General features: G+C 52.4%; 1 protein-coding gene across 1 annotated transcript in view; it reads right to left on the reverse strand.

The window, feature by feature from the left end:
• The window catches only part of ALOX5 (arachidonate 5-lipoxygenase), a 65,641-nt gene that overhangs the window by 30,418 nt on the left and 16,263 nt on the right, over positions 1-18,960 (reverse strand). The window contains exons 2-5 of the mRNA XM_032959123.2: positions 10,959-11,157; positions 9,621-9,702; positions 8,564-8,686; positions 7,770-7,876 (exon numbers count right to left, since the gene is read on the reverse strand). Coding sequence (XP_032815014.2) covers positions 7,770-7,876; positions 8,564-8,686; positions 9,621-9,702; positions 10,959-11,157 — 511 coding nt within the window. The remainder of the gene's footprint in view (positions 1-7,769; positions 7,877-8,563; positions 8,687-9,620; positions 9,703-10,958; positions 11,158-18,960) is intronic.

Raw genomic sequence — 18,960 nt, forward strand, 5'->3', positions numbered from 1 at the left:
AGAGAGCAGCCGGGTCCAGTTTCTCAGCCAAAGCCACGTGCAGCCTCGCCTTTCCGCGGCTTCCTACACCTCGAGGTCGGAGCGTAAGTATAGAGTGGAGAGGTAAGTCCGAGGAGAAAATCCCGTAGAGGGGTGAGTAGGAAGAGACTAGGCAAATTGAGCCCTAAACAGCTGGAAGATAGGACAGACCTGCCCTGCTGACCCGCACTAACACGAGTAGAATCATTCTAGTTAAATAGAGAATAAACCACCAGTAGACATTAAACCATGTCGTGTTGTCTCTGTGAGTACGGGGAGGGAGGGGGGTGCGTGGTGTGGTGAGCCTGTGCGTTGTGTGGTGTCTTGTCTTTGCGCACGAGCGTATATTTTGCCCGCGCGTGCGCGTTCGCCGTGCACGTTAACTGTGAGCCCGTGCATTGTGGTGCCCCGCGTGTTCTGTATGCGTGGGCACTCCCGCCGTTGCGCAGCTTGCGGTTGGCGTGTACGAGAAGGGAACCGCGGCGTATCTGCGAGTTGGTTAGTGCAGTGAGTTAAATCATGCCCCGAGGAGCAGCAGCGAAGGGGGGAGAGCAGGAGGACAGTGGATCACAGGAGAACGGGGAGACGGGGGGCAGTCTCCCTAACAATTTGGCGTCAGAAGCGACACGAACCCCCAGCGCGTTACCCCACGCAAAAATAAGGCATGTATTCACCGGCCAGGGGATTCCTTCATGGAAAGCATTTGCCCGCAACGTCACAGGGGCTAAAAAAATTAATGGTTGGACAGACACGAAAGCGTTAAAGCAACTCACAATACACTTATATGGACAGGCGGCTGATTTCGCAGAAGCTGTACCCGCAGGCACACAAACGCAGCTAGCAGAATTGATGCACCAACTTGACCTGCGTTTCGGCACGAGTAATGAGGAAGAGGCAAAGGCGGCCTTAGAGGCACGCCGGCGCCAACCCGGCGAGGACTTGCATGACTACGCCGAGGACGTGCGCTCGCTAACACAGATCGCACGCCCGGGGTACACGACAGAGGCAATTGAGGACCTCACCGCCGAAAAGATCCTGCGATACTTGGCTCGCACCACATGGTGGCACCCCGATTTAAGCGGTACACGCCTCCCCGTTAACACACTGGTGGAGCGCATGCGTAAATGCGAGAGACTGACTAGTGAGCGCGCGCAGCTTCGAGGGCTGGGACGAGAGCGCACCATCGCGAGCTTGCCAGCACGGGAAGGGGTCGGGCAAGAGAACCTCCAGGGCCCCGTGAGACAACCCGGGGATGGGTAGCAGGGCTACAGACCGGCATGGGAGATATAGCTGGCCAGGTGGCCCACGTACGCGAGGAAGCGAATAGAAATATGAAAACCATCCAGTCCGAGATGGGTGAGCTACGCTCCACAGTAGGGGGGCTGGCCGGGCGGGTGTCCCAGTTAGAGTCCGACGTTGGACAGCTGCATATGGGAAGGGGGAGAAGGGATGGGCAGGGGACCTCCTACGGGACCGCCCCCCCGGCATGCTACCTGTGTGACCGTCGTGGGCATCTCATGAGGGACTGCCCTCAGATCGCCCACGCGAGAAACGCGCCAGGGTTAAATGGCAACGCCCCCTAGAGAATGGACCATCTAGGGGTGCAATCGACATGGTGCCAACACAAAATGACGATAATAATAATGGTGAGTGAGTGACCTCCACACAGATTCCGACCACAACACCCAAGGACGCGGTGAGGACGGGCGACTGGCGGCGGGAGCTGTTGGCGGGAATCACGGGGGCCACGTCGCTGGTAGAAGGGCAGGTGAACGGACAGTGCACCCGGATTTTACTGGACACGGGAGCGGTGGCCTCACTCGTGAGCGCCGCACACTGCAGCGTACTCGGGGTTGACGTGAGCCGCCTGCAGGCACCGGATCGCACGCTGCACACAGCTAGTGGAGCCAGGATGGGGTTGCTGGGAAGAGTCTCCCTCGAGGTCCGTCTCGGACACCAGATGTGCACCCAGGAATTCTATGTCTCGAGTGTGTTGTGCCATGAGTGTATTGCAGGTACAGACCTCCTGGAGAAACTGGGGCTCAACGTGCAGCCCAGCCAGCGATGCGCCACGGTGGAAGGCAGCGGGGAGCGGATTCCGTTCCTGGGACAGGAGCCGAATCGCCTTCGCTTCACACCCGTGGCCGCTACCCTGGTGTCGGCCGTCACCATCGGCCCGCTCGCCGAGATGCTGGTGCCAGTGGCAACACCCTCCACCGACCCCACACACCGACCATCGAGCGAGGTAATGCTAACTCCTCACCCGGAGTTGGCGGCGCGGTATGGGGTTGTGGGATCAGCCACTCTGGTCAACGCAGACGGGGGCCGACTGTTTATGCGAGTGTTTAACCCACACAGTACCCCAGCAATGCTACGACGACGCACCCCGGTAGCCACCATACACCCCCTGCACGTGCGCCACTCTAACGACTCGGTGTTTGCACTCAGGGCTGAGAACCCCGGTCGCCCCGAGGACAACCAGGACCTGGCCTGGCGAGTCAGCCCGACTCCCCGAGCCGAGGCCGTCCCCCTGCTTGACGCGTTACACGTACCCTGGGCAGAGTTACCTAAGAGGGAGGCCGATCAGCTGCGCGGGTTACTGCGGGAGTACGCTGACGTGTTCAGCGAACATGACTCAGACGTGGGTCGGACAGACCTTTTGAAACACCAAATTGACACCGGTGCCGCCTGACCCATTAAAATCCCCGCATACCGAGTGGGCGCGCCTGAACGGGGCAAGATTAAAGAGGCAGTCGTAGATATGCTCCGCGACAACATAATCCAGCCCTCAGCGAGCCCCTGGTTTGCCCCGGTGGTACAAAAGTGACAAAAAAAGGATGGGTCGACCCGATTCTGTGTTGATTACCGAAAATTGAACGCAGTCACCCTCGGCGACGCCTTTCCCATCCCACGCATCGATGACACCTTTGACAGTCTCGCAGGAGCGCAGTATTTTTCCACCCTCGATCTGGCGTCCGGGTACTGGCAGGTGGAGATGGCGAAGGAGGATCGACCAAAAACTGCATTTACCACCCCGATGGGACTGTTTGAGTTTCGGGTGCTGTCGTTCGGACTCACTACGCGCCCGCGACATTCCAGCGGTTGATGGAGTTGGTGATGCGGGGCTTGCAGTGGGAGCAGTGCCTAATTTACCTGGACGACGTGATAGTGTTCAGTAGGTCTCTGTCTGAGCACTGGTCCAGGCTACGGGAGGTATTCCAGCGACTGCGAGCAGCCCATCTCAAGCTCAAACCGCGTAAGTGTTACCTTGCGCAGCGCGAGGTGGGGTACCTCGGACACCGAGTCAGCGAGGCAGGGGTGTGCACCGATCCGGAGAAGGTACGCGCCATAGTGGATTGGCCACGGCCAAGGAACCTGATGGAGATCAGGTCATTCTTGGGGCTCGCCACCTATTATCGGCAATTTGTAAAGGGATTCAGCGAGATTGCACGCCCCCTCACCCAACTCACATCCCCTAAGAACCCCTATCAGTGGACGGAGGCCTGCCAGACGGCCTTCACCACCCTCAAAGACCACCTCACCCACACCCCCACCCTGGCTTTCCTTGATTTCACCACTGACTTTATTTTGGACACCGACACCTGCAGCAGTGGGCTGAGCGCGGTGCTGTCACAGGTGTGGGGTGGGATGGAGCGGGTCATCGCATACGCCAGTCGGACCCTGAGCGGGGCTGAGCTGAACTATTGCGTGACCCGTCAAGAACTGTATGCCGTGATCTTCGCATGTAAACAGTTCCGACCGTATTTGTACGGCAGGAAATGTCGGGTACACACCGACCATTATGCCCTGCAGTTCCTCCTTACGTTCAAGGAACCGCGGGGGCAGATGGCCCGATGGTTGGCGCAGTTGCAGGAGTATAACCTGCAGATCGAGTACCGAGCAGGCGGCCCGCGGTGTGCGCCGAGATGAGGGCGGAAGAAGCCTGCCCGTGCTTCACGGGGGGACGTTGCCAACAGGTGGCGGACCCCGGGAGCGCATTGAAACTAACCCCCCCCCCCCCCGAGAGAGAGTATGGTATGCGCCGCAGGAACCCCTGCAGAAGGAGCCGGGGAACCGACGGACCACCCCACCCTGACCAGGCGGATCCAAGAGGACGTCGGCTGCACCTTTCCGGGACTGGACGACGAGCAGCTGAGACTGACCCAGCAGCGGGACCCGGACCTGGCGGCGGTGGCAGCGGCCCTAAGGGAGAAGATGAGCACCCTACCGGGACCCTGGAGTGGTTTGTATACCCGGTTGTGCGTGCAGAACGGGGTGGTGCGAGAGCTAACCGAAGCCGGCCAGCCGGGATGCATCTGTGTTCCCGCCCAGGTGTGACCCCAGCTGCTGAGACTGGTGCACGACCACCCGCTCGGGGGCCATGACGGGGAACGGCGCACTCGGGAGACCCTGCGTCACCAGTATCTCTGGCCCAAATTAGCCCAAGACGTGGCCGCCTGGGTACAGGGCTGCCGCGCGTGCCAGCAGTGCGGACCGAAACCGGCGCGATATCAGGTACCCCTGAGACCGTTCCGCGTCAGTCGAACGAATCAGCTGGTTGGGATCGACCTGCAAGGGCCATTCCCGCAATCCCACCGGGGCAACCGATATATTCTCGTAGCAGTAGAATACTTCACACGCTATCCCGTAGCGGTGGCCATCCCCGATAAGACGGCCCTCGTGGTAGCCCGAACGTTCGTGGAACACTATGTGCTGAAGCACGGGATCCCCGAACAGGTCATTACCGACCAAGGTAGTGAGTTCGAGGCCGAGCTGTTCCAGGCACTGTGCCGCGAGTTCGGAATCCAGAAGGACCGAACCACGGCATACCACCCCCAGGCGAACGGTATGGTGGAGCGGATGAACCAGACTCTAGCCGGGAAGCTCAAACGCATGGTGGCCGCAAATCAACAGGACTTGGACGAACACCTCCCCTATGCCCTGTTCGCCTACACCACCACAGTACACACGTCCACGGGCCAGACCCTGTTCCCAATGATGTTTGGCCGTGAGTCTCGTCTACCCGCAGATCTGCTGTTCTGTGTCCCTCCGCCGCAACGGAAGGAGGGGAGCTGCCCAGTAGAACACCTGATGGAGACTCTACGAGGGGTCTGTGACCGGGCCTACCTACAAGGAGAGGCCGCGCACCAGTGGCAAGAGCAGAGCGCCCGACCCCGTATGGAGCCCCCCTTCTACTCAGCGGGCTCGAAAGTGTGGCTGCACACTTCTCGCGTCGGGGCCGGGCAGGTCGGGAAATTGACCACCTACTGGCGGGGACCCTGGACCGTGGAACGACAGATCTCCCCCTGGACGGTGCTGATTCAGGGGGGAGAGAAGGGCCGGGAGATGGTGGTCAATGTCCGCCGACTAAAACCATGGAGAGCAGCTCCAGCGGGGGGGGGACCACCACCGTTCGAGTATCCCGAAATCCCGGGGTCCCCACGCCCCCCATACTCGGGGGCCTCGCGCGGTATATGGGCCCCACGGGGCCCCGGGCTCCGAGGGGCTCCGGCCCAGGCCGGGGGGGACGGGAACGACGACCCTTAAACCCTACCGCCTCTGAGTTCATTCCCCAGCCTGCAGGTGCCGAGGACCGAGGAGAACCGTTGGAGTGGAGGAGGAGACGGAGCCACCACCCCCGAGGCCGGGACTGGACGAGTCCCGCGGAGCCCACGACGCTACCTCGTGGGGGCAACCCAAGCAAGGTGCTCCAGTCAACCCGGGACGGGAACTGGCACCTCGGGGGGCTACGTGATGCCACGACAGCGAAGCCGCTCCGCCGAGGGCGGGGCCGCCACTCTGCTGCTGCAACAGAGAAGCCACCGGCTTCCATCACAGCGCTTTCCCCACCACCCCCCACATAAACACACACATGCACTCACGTAGGGCCTCGTGGGGGGGGGGTTACCTGCCGCTGAGTTTTTATCCGAGAGACCCCCTCGTGGGGGTGCTCCACGGTTTCTCAGGGCCAAGGAATTGGCAGAACCCCTCCCAAGCCGAATGACACTGCGGCGCCGTGGATTAACTTAAAATTGTATGGCCACGGCGAACTCACTGAGAACCGCAATGAGGAAATGCCCAAGGCACACGCAACGGCAGGCAGGCGGGGTGCAGGGCGGCGCAGATTGACCTTTAAGGTCTGTAAACGATGTGTGCGATCAACACAAACTGGCACATGATCACCACAAACTGGAGCACGATCACCACAAACTGGAGCACGATCACCACAAACTGGAGCACGATCACCACAAACTGGAGCACGATCACCACAAACTGGCACACATCGGTAAAACAATGGGGGGGCGGGGCGTCGGAGAGGGGGGATAATCCGATTTGGCCAGGGGCGGGAAATCCGAGGCTGCCGATTGGATAAGGGGCCAGTGGGTCGGCGGCATAAAAAGGGACGGATTTGGGAAGCTGGCTGTCTTTTGCGCCGGGGGTCAACTGGAGAGAGGGATCGAGGAGTCTTCATCCCCACTGCTACTCGAACGTCCGTGAGACTGGTCAGAGAGCAGCCGGGTCCAGTTTCCCAGCCAAAGCCACGTGCAGCCTCGCCTTTCCGCGGTTTCCTACACCTCGAGGTCGGAGCGTAAGTATAGAATGGAGAGGTAAGTCCCAGGAGAAAGTCCCGTAGAGGGGTGAGTAGGGAGAGACTAGGCAAATTGAGCCCTAAACAGCTGGAAGATAGGACAGACCTGCCCTGCTGACCCGCACTAACACGAGTAAAATCATTCTTGTTAAATAGAGAATAGACCACCAGTAGACATTAAACCGTGTCGTGTCGTCTCTGTGAGTACGGGGAGGGAGGGGGGTGCGTGGTGTGGTGAGCCTGTGCGTTGTGTGGTGTCTTGTCTTTGCGCACGAGCGTATATTTTTCCCGCGCGTGCGCGTTCGCCGTGCACGTGAACTTGTGAGCCTGTGCGTTGTGGTGCCCCGCGTGTTCTGTACGCGTGGGCACTCTCGCCGTGGCGCAGCTCGCGGTTGGCGTGTACGAGAAGGGCACCGCGGCGTATCTGTGAGTTGGTTAGTGCAGCGAGTTAAATCGTGCCCCGAGGAGCAGCAGCGAAGGGGGGAGAGCAGGAGAACGGTGGGTCACAGGAGAACGGGGAGACGGGGGGCAGTCTCCCTAACATGTTCGTCAGGTTTGTATTTTTGTCTCGCGTATTGTTTCATGTTCTTAACTGTGCATTCATTAACAACGTGAATGGGGTCTACATCATGAGGCCTCCTTTGCCAGTACCAAAATATAATAATAGGTTTCAAAAAAAAAGTTTTAAGGACTATGCATAAATGATCATTGTTGTTTTTGTTTGCATCTTGGCTGCGAGTATTGTGGTTAATGTAAACATGATTCCTTGCACAAGGTTTCAGTTTTATCGCCAGAAAAAAAGGGCAAAAACCCTATTATCATTATAACGTGAATGGGGGTATAACAGTAAAACCAATCCCAGGAATAAATACAGAGGTGATGAATGTGTGCTACTAGGAGGTTGCGGATGATGCAGATTTATTGGCTAGGACTTTGGCGCATTGCTTTAGCAGGCCAGATTTTTGACGGACTGCACTTGATGAACTTGTTTCACGAGTTTGGTCCATGCGAGTCCGTAAAGTTGGGGAGCGTAGAGATTGGAGCAGAGTACAGTACAACAATTGATCTTGCTCTTCGTGGACTAGTGGCAGCTGAATAAAATGTTTACAATAAAATGTGTCAGCCGTTTACAAATGTCTGTGGTGTTGAAGAAAGGTCTCACCAGATATGGTGTTTTTTATTCTCACAAAGATTTTCTCGTAGTCGGCAAAGTCACTCCAGGACGACTGGAACATGTGCATGAACTGATTGACGCACAGGTTTTCCATCCTTCACAGAGAAACACAAAACCATATGCAAATTAACAAGTTCAACACGTTCATTAATTATGCGGGCCAGAATTCCTTAAACAGGTGGGCAAGCTCTGTGATCCACCGTTGGGATGTTTTGCCAGCACCATCAAGAAGTGTTTACACAAGCACCTGGAGAAAGCCCACGCATATGAGGGAAGGAATTCTCTTTCCCTGTACAAATGGAAACAGATGGAGATAAATCGACTCGCTGTACTTCCATTTGTTTTTTAGATGATATTTGCCTCACCCCAATTTCTCTTTTTTTATGAATCTGTGGCCCCTTAAGTTTTTTTGGAGCCAAATATTTTTCTTAAGTTGCTTATGGCTAGCGAAAAACGCCTTTCTCCCTGGCATTATTTCAGGTGCAGCATGATCACCCCGCAGCAACCACGAGGTTGGGGTGGGGGACAGTGGCATCGCAGTGTGAGCCTCTGGAGTCTGGTGGGCAGTGCGAGTTTGGGGGGGCACGCGTTATCTGTGGTGCGAGTACTGCCCCCCACAACTCTCGCTTCCAGTATGCCTTGCCACCATCTTCAAGCTGCTCACGTGCGAGGGGTGCATGGGGGGCCTGTGCCAATCTGTCGCGCAACAAAACTCCAGCACGCCCACAGGCCCCGTGCCAGGTCGTGCCCTGCCCGCGTGGCCGCAATGCAACGTAACGTACGCTTTGGTGTAATTGAGGAGGAAGTCGATTCCTTTCTCGCTGTCAAACTGGATGTCCCGTGGCAGGTCCCTGTGGCGCGCCACATCAATGCTGCCCAGGAAGCCAGGCTGCCACTCCTGCCACCTGCGCGCGTAGGGAGCGTGCGGTGAGCGAAGGCTTTCGGATTTACAGTCACACGCACGAGTCACAGCAACAGTTTTAATCATGGACTGACGTGTTTTAATTCCATGACTGAATGACATTTTGTACAGATATATTGTTTTGTACTGAACCGGTCCCACAATGTTCACAGAGGGCACCTTCCTACCATATCACATAGCCCAACAGGTCTGAACCTGATTATTGTTATTATGCTGTTTTGCCCTGCCACGTTTTCGCAGGAGGGGGAGATGTTTAATCCCAATTAATAAAATAGCATAATTTTTAGCACTGAGATTTTTTGGCAAATACCATTTACATTATGTGTTTTTTGTGATGGGAGGAAACCGGAGAACTCTGTTTTCCATGGGTTTCCTCTGAAAACATACATACTCCAAATACACACACTCACATACACACTCACATTCTGTACAGAACAGGGGAGAACATATTCTTTGGGTCTTTCGGTCAGGCCACGTAGATAGAAAAAATTATCAAAATAATAACAATATCACGACGTTTCGATCGCAACACAAGCAATCGTCTTCAGGTGAAAAAAGAAGGGGAAATCTGCTGAGGCAGGCTGTTTATAAAGGTTTAGAGATGGGCGGGGCAGCTAATGCCAATGTGGGAGAGGTACTTAAACAGAGCTGTTGGTGGTGGCCATTGTATTGTGAGAGATTAGCATGTCGATGTAAGAAATTTGCTTGTAAATGTAAACTCGGCGAGAGCTCGGACAGCGCAGTGGCCACATGGAGGTGGAAAAGAATGGCAAGAACATATAAACTCTACACAGAAAGGTGCCTGAACCGGGATTTGAACCCAGGAACTTCTTGCCACGAGCGTCACCAGTTCCCTGCCATCGTGTGGTGGCGCAGCGGGTGGTGTGAGTAAGCGCGCGAGAGGAGGCGGTGCTGACCGGTAGAGCTGCTGCCGCTCCTCCAGCTCGCGCAGACGCTGCTGCTTGAGCACCTGGAGCGTGTCCTGATGCGCTAATCGGGCTGCACACAGACACCGCACGCCGTGAATCAACACTTTAACCAACTAATAATGTAGCCAGGCCCCAACTACAAACCAGTGGAGATGAACCATTCCTTAGCAAGTTGGTGATGTCACGGCGGGTACTTCAAGAGCAGAGTCACACTGGTCATGGAACCTCACTCGATTTCCGAGTTCAATATCTGATGAAGCTCAAAGCAGTTTGAGTAAAATGTCGACGTACGTTGGTGTAAAATTCAGTCGTGAGAAGTCTCAAGCCACGGGTGAGGAGGGGGAGTTTTGTTGGTAAGAATTTGAAATCTATTTTGGCCATGTACAAATAATATCTTTGTAAATGTGACAATATTGTCAGTTGGTGGAGGTTTATGGCAAGAATTTTGGCATAAAAACTAAACTTTATTTTAAAACTTTTTATTTTACCAAGTAAGGCCCACTGAGTTATATAGCTCTTTTTTTAGAAGTGACCTTACCACAAATGATAGCCCAACGAAGCGGCTTATTTGGAGATTTATAACAGCAAAATACTCTAAACCCATGTTTCTAAATGTGGAGGAAAGAACTGGAGGACCCAGAGAAATATCTACGTGACCACGGGGAGAACATGGAAACTCCAAATATACAGGCATCAGAGCTAGGATTGAACCCACAATCTCCTGTATACCAGGAGAGGCAGTTAATATTTCGCCTCCGCATGTGGTCTAGCCCAAAACAAATATGAATCGCACCAAGTACCACTATTTTTTTTTAATCAAAGCGTTTATATTGCAGCATCAGTCATGCAAACTGCATCTCACTCCACCGCACAATCTGCAACACATGAAGGAGCATAGATATTCCGATGTTTTAAGTCAATTAAATGAGTTTTTAGACATGTAGAAGGAAACCCGTGCATGCGAGAAGGCAACGCTCTATCCCATACAGCTGGAACAAATGTAAATGAGTAAATACTTGCTGTACTGCCTTCTCCTGGAGAACCAGGGTATAGCGCGTCCTCGATGCCCATGGGAAGGGAGTTGCACAACATCTGTGTGATCCACCAACCCTCGCTGCCTCCCACAGCGCTGGACTACCGCCTCGAAAATTACTTATTTGGAATATACACAGCAATCATCGCCCTATCCTGGGAAAAAAATACTTGGTGGGACCCTCCTGAAAAAGTCAGGAGGTTCGGTGAGGCTTCCCTGTTCGAACGAGCGTAGTATTAATCATAACTGTGACGACGATTACGGTGGTGATGAGAATTCCGCGCGGCACCGACCTTTGCCCTCGCGAAGCACAATCTCCTTGTCGTCGATGAACCACCTGTAGCAGGGGAACTCCATGTGCTCTCCCTTAGGGGTCTTCACGTGGACGTACTTGCAGTACCAGTCGTCGCCGAAGATGAATCCGCGCTTCTGAATTTTCACGAGCAGGATGTCCCCGAGCTCTTCCTCGGCCTCCAGCGAGTACGAGTCCACCTATGGCACGGACGCTTGTTACAAGCGCTGGACATGCAAAAGAGCCCCCTCCCCCCCCAAAACGGCTGCGGGGAACACAGGGGGCAAGCAGGGAATGCCGGGACCAGACGAAGGCATGAAGAGCTAGGGGGATGCTCCCTGCAGCGGCGCAGCGGTCGGCGCGCTGGAGCTGCAACCCGCTTGTCGCCGGTTCGATTTCCCGAAGCGGCAGTTGAAACAAATGGTGCGAGTTTTTTTAAATGTACCAAGTACTAACGATACTAAAATTAAACTGTTTATTTTAACAGATAAAGGTCCAATGAGCTGTATAGCTCTTTTTCAGAAGCGACCTGGCCACAAATGATAGCTCAACGCAGTGGCTTGTCGTATGTAAATGTATAGCAGCCAATTACTCTTAAAAGCACGTTGATTCTAAATGTGGAGGGAAATCCAGAGGACCCTAAGGAAAGTCCACGCGACCACGGGCAGAACATGTAAACTCCAAATATACAGCAGCAAGCATCAGCGTCAGGATTGAACCCACGACCTCCTGTATACCAGGCGAGGTAGTTAACATCTCGCCACCGTGGCGCCCACCGTTTCCAAGTGGGAACCTGGTAACAGTAAAAGTTGGCCAGTGAGTGGCTTGTGTGGGATACCCGGTAATTATTTAACAGGCTGATGAGGCTCGGTGAAGTCGTAAGTCATTTGCTCTCCCATGCATTTTGCGAACCTCTTCAGTTCCTGAAAAAGCTCCCAGCCATGTGGGGTGAAACGTCGGACAAGTAACACGCGGCAAGCACATCGGAGAGACACACTGCAGCACAATCGCGAAAACACGCAGTTGGCATCGTAATCAACTTGATTGGCTTAAGCACATTGTACAGCGATACATTGGTCCAGAAGACAGCGGCTGTTCTATTGATTCAATGTATTTTCAACAGTTCAGTGAACCCCATTTACAATATTTTCACAAGCACACATATAATGTAAGTATAGTTATAAAACATTATTATTTACAATTTCCTTGTTCATTCACTGCTGGTAGAAGGCCTCCCCATATCCTGTGTATCATGGGGGGCTGTTTGACCATACTTCACCACGCTGGTCAGTGCAGGTTAGCGAAGGAATAGGGGCCAAGAATCGGTTCAGATATCGCTCGCCCACGCATGTCAGCTGTGGCAGGGAATATTATTCAGGTGATTGCTCGCGTAACAGTCCTCCATAACGGTCCCCACAACATCATTCCCTCTCCCCAATACGCTGACGTCAATCCCTGCACCGAGATGACCGCTTGGAGTAACCCCGCGGGGATGAAGAGAGGGGATTGGTGGCGGGAGATGAGGCGGCATTGTCCGAGGTGTGACGATAGATGATTGGTGGCTGTAAATTAGGTGACAGGGGATGAGGGGAGGCAATGGGAGAGGGGGGACCGTGGGGATAAGAGGGGACGTCGGAGGAATGGCGGCAGGAGAGAGAGTGCGGTGGATGAAGGAGGGAGCTGTAACGGAGGTGGAATAAACGGACTGGAACCGTAGCCCGTCTCGCGTGTTGGTGAGGAGAGTGCCCGCTACAACAGCGCTAACCACTGAGCCACCACTCCATGGAATATACTGCAGTTAAATGGATTCCTGTATCAGGGGGTGGCATTGCGATTCGCATTTCAGTGCTTTCCCAGTGTCCTGGGATCAACTTCGGAACCTCTCGAAGACCGGCCTCAAATCTGTAGCTGCTCTGAGGAGACAAAGGTGGCTGGGTATTGTGCTGGACACACCGCCAATGTCATGCAGCCTTGGCTACCTGATGAGGTGCCCGCTAACAGCTGATGGGGTATAATTAGGGCCTCTGTGATATGAATCCATGCTCTGTGCGTGTCGACTCGATGTAAGTAGATCTGAGGTTCAGCAGCCAGGCCGTGCCAGTGTCTATCTGACGCCACAATGGCTTGCGAAATTCTAATTTCCTCCTTTGTCAGCTTCCCTTTTTATAGGGCGGCAGCAAGAGGTTCCTGGGTTTGACTCCCAACTTGGGTGATCTTTTGAGTGAAGTTTGTATGTTCTCCTGTTCCGCATGGATTTTCTCAGGTGTTCCAGTTGCCTCCCATAGCTAACCTCCTCCTGCCCGCCATACAATGTAACTCGTATTGGCCAAACAACCCCAATGCTACAAATTACGTGGAATTTATATGCAGTGGCCACATCACCCTCTACCACACGACGCCTCTTGAAAAAGTCTTGCGACTCAGTGAGGCTTTCTTGGGTAAACAAGTATAATAATATTGCAAAAGCATCGGTCCTGCTTCATTAGGTCAATGGCTCTGCTTCATTAGGTCAATGGCTCTTCTTCATGTGCTATGAAGAAGGGATATTGCTCGAAACGTCAGTAAATATTTTTTTCCGTGATGGTTACGGTATTACTGACGAACGTGCCGAGTTGTGTTATAGACACGACTTTGACGTTTTAGGTGTGCAATAGACTGTCCCTGGAAGTCTTACTCCTGTACAGTACTCGAGCAGGCGGTGATTGGTCTGAGAGGTGTGGGACATTGCATTGCTGGGGCCACCGTGGGCGTTGTGAAAGATATGGCCCAGAGACAGCGAGCAAACGTTGCGTCCCTGCTCAGCACAACACACACGGCCAACACACACACAGTGGTCCATATAGAACGAGCAGATAACCAGCTACTGTAATCCTCAACCTCCAAACAATACAATGTCTTTGCGTCGAACTAGGCCCCATATCTAACAGACAGAGAGGGTCCTTGCCTAGAAACATCTGGTATTTACCACCATTGATTCGAGCAAGCCTGACTTTGCCGACGAGACACTGAATATCAAAACTGGTCCAGGGTATTTGTTGTACCCAAGGCCGTAGCCATGGAGACAACATTGGGGGGGACCAAATCTTCCAGGGGGTCTAGGGGTCCCCCCCCCAGAAAAAAATCAAAATTTGAAAACTAATTTCCTACCATTTCCTGCCTAAAATATTTAAAAATTCACTAACACATGGGATGGACTTTTTATTTATCCTTTACAATAATGTCTAATAGTGTATTGTTTTACATTGCCCTGCTTTTACCTTTTTACCATTTCTTGTTTCATTGTATGTAATGGCAGATTATAGATTCATAAAGTACAACCATAACCGCAATCATATAAACAGAAATCTATGCATTGTTATATGAAGACAAGTCCAGATATTGTGGCCAAGGTTTAGCAAATTGTTGTTTTTATTTACATAGCATAGCAATTGTAAAAATGTTTTTTATATTGTTCATAGCAATATATTGGGGGGGGGGTATTTGGAGCATATTTGAATATTGTGGGGGAATGTGTCCCCCCCCCCCCCCCCAATATATATTATAATTACGGCTTTGGTTGTACCAATGATAGAACTCAACTTTTGTGACAGAGTGCTCTCTACGTTTCGTGACTTTATATTTCACGCCCAAGGCGCCCGCTTTCCCGGGACGTCAGAATATCTGAGATTTATTCTTTGAGTCTAAATGGCTCCAGAGATTGGGATGCACCTGACTTTCATGAGCATTTTATTATCCGTAGAAAACAGGAGTAGAAATCCGCCACAGTGGATTATTTGCCCCTCGAGGCTCGGAGTATGCAGACGAGGAAGGTTTGCGAGAAGCATTGTGGCTGCAGAGTTTGGTATTTTTAGGCACCCAGGCTGCACACATCGCTACCATGCAATGGCAGTGGTTAGGGATGGGCCTCGTGCACCTACATGACAGGTATCAGTAGAGAGTGAGAAAGGGAAGGGAATTTGTAATTACACCGTTGTGGAATTACAAATGTGTCTCACGTGCATCTTTGTGATATTCATAGCCGTCGAGCGCCCTGGCGCATCTTCAGGTCGTACCGCGCGTTGCTTGGCACAATGTCCGACGTTTTGTTCCACATGCTGAGAGCTTCTTCGGGAAGGTAATTCCAAGCGAACTTGCGGTACAACCCAAAAACACATCGGAGCGTGGCGCAGCAGCAAAACGGCCAACAGCCATTCAGGAGTACATCAAGAGGTGCACAGCATTACGTTTGAGGCTACGCTGATGGTGGACAGGAGAGACCACTTCGAAGGAGTAGCGAGTCAACAAGAGTAAACTATTTAACGATTTCAGAGTACTTCATAGGGGTTTGTATTCGAGGAATACACGCATTTATATCAATCTTGTTTCACGCAGTGTAACACGTATGCTTTCACGCCTAATATAATCGTTTTTTGGGTTAGATCGTGTAAATATTAATGTTTCGTTAAACCCGCCACCACTCGACAAAGCCATTTCGTAAGGTTTGGCACGTAAACAAAACCCACCAATTAGTTATTAGTTCAGCACACCGGTGTGTTGGAGAATTCTACATTTTGTGAGTTTAACTCTCCAACACACTGGTGTGCTGAAGTAGTAACTAATTGGTAGGGCCACGTGGTCACCATGGCAATGCTGAATCCAACAAGGTGGAAATGTTTTTTTTTAATCTGTGGCATGGAGATGTTCATGAAGAAAACTGTATAAAATAAACTGGATGGAATTACTCTTTGGTTCTTTCCGTAAAGTCACGTAGAAAGAAAATAAATGAAATAATAGAATACGACGTTTCGATCACAACACAAGCAACCGTTATCAGGTAGAAAACAAACGTAGTCAACTTAGAAATACAATGCAATACAACAAGGAGTCGGCCAACACAACAGTTAGCACCTCACCTGGGAGATTACGTTCTTCCAAAGATTGCTAAATTTGAGAGAGAGACAAAACACAGACACGGAGACACACAGACAGACACACAAGCAGAGAGAGACAACACAGAGACACAGAGACACACACATAGACACACAGAGACCTGTATGTCTCCGTGTCTGTGTTTTGTGAGGTGCTGACTGTTGTGTTGGCCTACTCTCTGTGTTGTATTGCATTGTATTTCTAAGTTCACTAGGTTTGATTTCTCATTGATTCTTACCTGATGACCGTTGCTTGTGTTGCGATCGAAACGTCGTATTCTATTATTTAATTTATTTTCTTTCTACGTTACTTTACCGAAAGAACCAAAGCGTAATTCCTGCAGTCACGAAAGCTTCACATCAAGTTTGGATGGAATTATTTTCTCCTGGGTATTATGTTTTATTCATAGACCTTTGCTTGCCTAGATCTCCTAACAAGTTCCGTGGAGACCAGAATAGTCTCCTTCGGCAAGGGACTTGGGAACACAGATACAGGTCACTCTTGTCTGGTTAAACAAAACCAACCTGGCAGGAAGGTAATTTATATTATTGCGTTGAACTTCATCACAGTTTACTGCAACACATTTGTTCGACCCATGGCTGACTGAGGAACGTGCCTGGGTTTGGTCTGCATTGGGAAGGGTGACCCACTCCATCCCCTACTGTACTGTGATGAAGTCAGCAAAGGAGTCGCCCTAAGTTCTGCCATGCGCAACGAAACGGAACTAACGGAGTTGCCGCGGTTGGCGAGGGACGTTGCGCAAAGGATGAAGCGTGCGGCGAAGCAAAGTTGCACCATTTACCTTGAGGTTTACAAGCCACGGACATTGCAGCTCGTGATTGTTCTAGTTTAGCACGTAGTAAGCTTTCACGACCAACATTATTCATAATAAAGGTTTTTGGGGTTAGATCGTGCAAGTATAAATGTCGTAAACAAAACGCCAATTAGTTACTAGTATAGTAGAGAGTATAGTTCAGTGTATAGAAGTGTATAGTGTAGTTACTACTTCAGCCCACCGGTGTGTTGGAGAGTAAATCCACAAAATCTACAATTTGAGTAGTACGACGTTTCGCTAGTAATCACATCCAGCATCATTGGGCGATTTGCTAGAATAGTTATTATGATTATTCTAGACCGAATATTTGCAGCAGAGGCAACTCTGAAGCGCATTGATGCCAAGACATTTTTTTTCAGTTTTTTTCATTTATTTGGTAAAGCCCTGTGAGCCATTCGGCTCTTGAATCGGGTGCAACCGCAACAAACAAAAACATGAACAAGAAACATCTTAAAGTGACTACGCACAACAGAAACATCCAGGAAAAAACAGCAAAGTCTTCCAGAAAAAGCACCGTACATTAACGCTGTGTGCAGAAATCCCAGTGGGATGCAAGTCAAACAATAACAACCATAAGACAATTTAGAGTAAAGTGATCAGTCTAACTCTACTACAACAAACAAATATGGCTAAACCAAAACGTTTTCGAAATCACCAAAATAAAGCTATAAAAGCAATGTAACAGTGATCATAGCAACTGTGATTGAAATTTAACAATAAACGATATACATAACATGTACCACCAAACTTTGCAGTCATAGCTGGCGGCATGAGTCACTCCATAACAGCAGGAGTATCAGTAGGAGTATCAAACATTTTTCAATGCAACGTGCACGTGGTTAACAGAGATAAAGTTCCCCCGTGTAGCCTTTACCAGGCTTTTGGGGAAAGTGCTGTTCGTGAGCACCTATGAGGGGGTGAGTAACCAGCAACCACGCCCGGGAGCCTTTGTCTCCACAGTGTTTATGCACCACACCAGGTACTGTACTCATTTGAGGCTGAGTCGACCTAGGGGAAGCCCGGTACAGTACGGGTTCAGATAATCGACACTGGTGTTGGCCCGTGAGCGGGATTAAAACTCGGGTTCGTGGTGCAGCGCGCTACCGCTCTCCACACCTACAGCAGCACAAACACAACAACAACCACCACCGTGCACAGCTAAGTGGCGGTGATGTCACCACGGCGTCTGTGCCAGGCTAGGTGCACTTTGAGGCCACGTGAAGTGTCGAAGGTTCGCTGGCCAGGAGGACATGGAACAGACCCAGCAGGCGCCATGGGTCGACTGATCGGCAGACGCATCAGCCGCGCTTCTCTCTGTGCCAACTCGCTGCGTTTTAGCCACCCGGCGCTCCGCTCGTTGTTGTGAGCGTCGCCCCCTCTGCCCTCCGTCGTTGCTGGAGGGCGACTGCCTCCAACTGCCCAGCAGCAGCAGCGGCGGCGTCCTTCACCAACTTCCTCCACAGAGGCCGATCTTGAGACCGCTGGGTTACCGGTCATCGGCAAGTCGACTCAGCTCCACATCCTCGTACACCAACAACAGCTTCCATCTCTGCTCCAGCCCGTGCCACGCCCGTGGTGCCCCCCTCCATCCCCCTCTATCTCCCTCGACCCCCCTCTATCTCCCTCCACCCCCCTCTATCTCCCTCCACCCCCCTCTATCTCCCTCCACCCCCCTCTATCTCCCTCCACCCCCCTCTATCTCCCTCCACCCCCCTCTATCTCCCTCGACCCCCCTCTATCTCCCTCCACCCCCCTCTATCTCCCTCGACCCCCCTCTATCTCCCTCCACCCCCTCTATCTCCCTCGACCCCCCTCTATCTCCCTCCACCTCCCTCTATCTCCCTCCACCCCCCTCTATCTCCCTCCACCCCCTCTATCTCCCTCGACCCCCCTCTATCTCCCTCCACCCCCCTCTATCTCCCTCCACCCCCCTCTATCTCCCTCCACCTCCCTCTATCTCCCTCCACCTCCCTCTATCTCCCTCCACCCCCTCTATCTCCCTCCACCCCCTCTATCTCCCTCCACCTCCCTCTATCTCCCTCGACCCTCCTCTATCTCCCTCCACCCCCCTCTATCTCCCTCGACCCCCCTCTGTCGCACTTGCGACAGACGACGTGGACGACGTACTAACCGTCGTGGGAGGAGACTTTAACTGCACCCTCGACCCAGCTCTCGACTGCAACACTGCCGAACCTCACCCTGAATCCGCACGGCCGCTCACCGAGCTTGTGCGGAGACTGGATCTGCGTGACGTGTGGCG

This window comes from Petromyzon marinus, chromosome 22 (genome assembly GCF_048934315.1).
Source record: "Petromyzon marinus isolate PM22_M1 ecotype Great Lakes invasive population chromosome 22, UKy_Petmar_22M1.pri1.0, whole genome shotgun sequence".
Lineage (NCBI taxonomy): Eukaryota > Metazoa > Chordata > Hyperoartia > Petromyzontiformes > Petromyzontidae > Petromyzon > Petromyzon marinus.